Source organism: Trichechus manatus, unplaced genomic scaffold (genome assembly GCF_000243295.1).
Source record: "Trichechus manatus latirostris isolate Lorelei unplaced genomic scaffold, TriManLat1.0 scaffold00024, whole genome shotgun sequence".
Classification (NCBI taxonomy): domain Eukaryota; kingdom Metazoa; phylum Chordata; class Mammalia; order Sirenia; family Trichechidae; genus Trichechus; species Trichechus manatus.
Genome location: NW_004443960.1, coordinates 217,485 through 221,461, shown reverse-complemented (window position 1 = coordinate 221,461; position 3,977 = coordinate 217,485). Strand labels below are relative to the sequence as shown.

The window sequence follows — 3,977 nt, the reverse complement described above, 5'->3', positions numbered from 1 at the left end:
GGGGGGGGGGCGGGGGTGCTCCCTGGCGGTGGGCGCCTGGCTGGGACCCACCGCGAATATACCCTCAGGCAGTTCCTGGTGCCCCGTGCAGCCCACTGGGTGAACATCGACAGCCGGACGATGGAACAGACCCTGGAGGGGCCGCGCCAGCCACACCGCTTCGTGCTGGATGACGCCCAACTGCACATCTACATGCTCGGGAAGAAGGTGGGCTCGGAGACGGCGCCCCCAGGCCTGTCCGCGCACGGGTCCCGCCCACGAGCTCCCTGTGGGCTGGACATGCCATTGGCTTCACTTGTTTCACCTTCAATGTTTAAGAATTGCTTATTTACTTATTTTGTTTTGTAATTATGTCAACTATTCACTCAGTTTTAAATCGAACCTAAAAGCAAGGTGCATTCAGAACAGTCTAGTTCCATCCTGTTTCCTACCTCCCACTGAAGTCAATGATTTAAAATGAACATTTTTCTTTTTTAAATATAAGCCATGATGAACATAGCTTCCTGGATCCCCCCTTGTTCAATCCTATCCTATTTCCTTCTGTCTTGCTTTTTTATTTCCCTGGGTCCTGCACTCCCTATACAGGGTGGACGGAGGGTCCTTGCTCCTGGTTACGTTTCTACCCCCGGTCGCTCTCTGTTTATGGATGCTTGGGGGAAGCCACCCCCCCAGCTCTGTCTGACTTGAAGTCTGGGTGGCTCAGGGAGGGCAGCACCCAGCCCCGTCCGCTGGCACGCCCACCAGCCTTCGGGAAGCTGGGCTGAGGCCCTGTCTCTTGTAGGACTCTTACCCGCGGTTCCTGAAGTCCGACATGTACAGGGGCCTGCTGGCGGGTGCTGTACTCCCACCGGAGACCAAGAGACGGTGAGTACTGGCAGGGCCTGTGCCTGCCTGCTGCCCACCACCACTGGGCACTCACCCTCTTCTCGCCCACAGGGTATTCCCGTTCATGCGGAAGCCACGCCACTCCAGCCCCAGTCCTGCCCTCCTTCCTGCCTCTGGGGAGCCTGGAGCGGCTGCCCCCGGGGGTGGGGACAGGGACGCCTAGGTGGGCACAGCCCTTCATGTGCCTCACCCTCCCAGCCCCTCCTGCCCGACATCCTGTGGATTATGGAGCTCACCGTCTGTCCTCTCGGCCTCTGCCCCCGTCTCTCAGGCTACTCCTCCCCCTTGGGCAAATCCTCACCTCCCAGAGGGACCTGTCCAGGCTCCGATTCCCAGGGAGGGACTGCAGTGGCCCGGCGGGTTGGGTGGGATGCGCTACCTGAAGGACGGTAGGCCGAGATGGGCAGGTGAGACCAGACCTCCCCCCCCCCAGCACCCGGTGCCTTGTGCCCTAGGGCCCACTCAGGCTTGCTGAGAAGGGGACCGGAGTGGCCTTGGCGCTGGGTGCCCATGGCCCCAGAACTACCGAATCAACCAAGAACTCCGGGAAGCAGGAGCAAAGCCAGTGGTCTCCAACAGGTGGTGCCTGTCACCAGTGACAGGAATGCTGAGCCCGAGTGGGGACTCTGGCATGTTCCGCCTGTGCCGTGTTCCCTACCTCCCAATGATGTCTCAGGCCATTTCTGCAGGCATTATGCTCACTGTGGCTGTTGTGGCTCTCGCTCCAGGCTTTGGCCTGCAGGTGCCCACGTCCATGACCCCTGTAACGCTGTGGCTTCCCCACTAGATTTGCACACAGAAGATTCTGGCATCACTGTTCCTGACAACAAGCCTCACAGGTCTTTGCCGGGGTGGGGCAGCACCTTTGGGGTGGTGCACGCCAAGCGCCCCAGCAGCTCCTCCCGGATGTGGCCCAGAGGTGACGGTCCGGGCTGGCTCTTTGGATGCAGCTCTGACCGGCTCAGCTGGGAAGCCCCCGACATGGCCCACACCTCCCCCCAGCTCAGAAATAAATGACCTTGTTAAGGGCCTGCCTGCCGTGGGTCGTGGAATGTATGTGTGTGTGTGCATGCGAGTCTGCGTACGTGTGTAAATGTATGCATGTATGTGCATATGTACATGTGTGTGACAAAGATGAGAGGGAGGGGGTGAAGGTCAACTGGGGCATTCTGCTTATATGAATCAGGCTGTGTGGGGCTGAGGAGGGGCCCAGGCTGTGGACTTCAAAGAGTGGGATCTCTGGGGAGACTTCACTGGGGGGGAGCCTGTACTCTGGTGGCCACGGGGCGCAGGGCAGTCTGAGGCTCCAGGCACGTGCTGGAGGTAGTGGGGTCAGTCATGCGGGTTATGGGAAAGACAGACGGAGACTAGGGGAGTCACCATGTGACAGGGGCCACCCTATCTCTCCTGTAAGTGCTGGGGGCAGTGCCATCCGGGTGCAGGCGTTTACGGGGGGGAGGAGAGGAACAGAAACCCCTGCTCCCCAGCAAAGGTGCCCCTGGGCCTGGCCCAAATTCCAAAGCTGGGCCGCCGAACCCAGTGCTCTGTCCAGCACTCTGTCTGGTGCTCACCACTCCCAGCGGGGACCGGAGACCAGCTCTGGCCAATCAGACCCCCACCTGGCACTGCAGCTGGCTCAGGGTGGCCTGTGGACACTGCCCCTGGTAGACTCCAAGGATGTTGCTTGAGCCCCTGACCTGCCCCCTGTGGTTCCCACTTAGGATATTCATCACTGCAGCCCCTTTGTGTAGAGCTATCTGGGCTGGGCTTTCCTGGGGCAAGGACCTGCCCCCCATGCAAGAGCCCCCTCCCCTGCCCTTCTCTGTGACACTGGGTATTGAGGTTTGTGCATCTATAAAGCAAGGATTTTGTGTTTAAGGGGCCACAGGACATTTCTGGGGCTCTGAAAACCTCATTGCTTCCTGTTTCTGGTCCCTGAAGCCCCCTGCTCACTGACCAAGGGGGAGGTCCACAGTGGCCCCCCTGGCAGGAGGCCAGGCTGACTTGTCATGGGGCAGGGGTTCTTAGACCCCAGACACACTCGGACCCTGCCCCCCAATCTCTGATTTGGCAAGCCTGGGAGGGGGCCTGGTCTGAGAACCACATGTAGAGGGTCCCTCACCTCCTTGGCTGCCCTTCCCACCATGATCCTGAAACCTAGCCAGCAAACCCTGCAGTCCACTACTCGAGGAGCAAACCCACTCCACTCCTTTGGGAGCAGACAGGCAGGCAGGCAGGCAGACAGAGAGAGGCTCCCCCCTGCCCTGAGGCCTCTGAACAGGACAGTGCACACGTTTATTCACTGGTTTCCTGTGGGGACTAGTGGTCGGGCTGCTCCGGTCCGAAAGCGCAGCCCGAGGAAGTCCAGGGGGGCTGAGCCCACACAGCTGCCGCAGCCCGGGACACAAGGCACAGAGGTGAGTCCTGCAGCAGGCAGCCCGGCTCCAGCGGTGAGCACCAGGGAGGGTCAGGCCTGCGAGGGGCACAGTGGTGCAGGCCATAGCTTGAGCCACTGGCATGCAGTGGAGGGGGCCCCCTCACGTGAGGGAGACCGCCCCTCCAGCGCCTCCTCAAGGGCTGGGTCAGAGCGGTCGTCAGTGCAGCGACCCCAACCACAGTGGAGGCACCTTGCTGTGGGGAGGCTGGGGCTAAGTCATCTCAAGACCACCTCCAGGGCCCACCTGTGGTGGTGGAGCCACTGGGCTCTGTGACCCCTGGGGGTGGTGCCGAGGGAAACAGGGGAGGAGAAGCTTCAGTGGGACACGCCTGGGGACACTCGGGCCCCCCCCCCCAAGAACGGCCTTGGCCTGGAGAGAAGCTGTGAGGACAAGGGTCAGGTGGGGTGCTGCAGGGTTCCTCACTCCGCAGGCCTTGTGAGTGAACCCCAGTCAGGGCTAGCACAATCCTCCAGGAGAGGAGGAGAGGACAGTGGGTCCTGGCATCCCCTTGCCCGCACAGGATGGACACGGCCTCCGGGGTGGCGAGGCCAGCAAGGCAGTAGCCCCTGTGGCAGTGCTGCCGCAGCCGGGAGGGCAGAGTGGCTCTGGAGACTGGGAGGCCGACTTTCTGGAGGTTGAAATTTGGCGGCAGCG

At 61.3% G+C, this 3,977-nt stretch overlaps 1 protein-coding gene across 1 annotated transcript in view; it reads left to right on the top strand.

Annotated features, from left to right (window-relative positions):
• The window catches only part of RGS11 (regulator of G protein signaling 11), a 6,794-nt gene extending 5,746 nt beyond the window's left edge, over positions 1–1,048 (top strand). Inside the window, exons 16-18 of the mRNA XM_004373357.3 lie at positions 69–207; positions 782–864; positions 937–1,048. Coding sequence (XP_004373414.2) covers positions 69–207; positions 782–864; positions 937–1,048 — 334 coding nt within the window. The remainder of the gene's footprint in view (positions 1–68; positions 208–781; positions 865–936) is intronic.
• Positions 1,049–3,977: the final 2,929 nt, after the last annotated feature.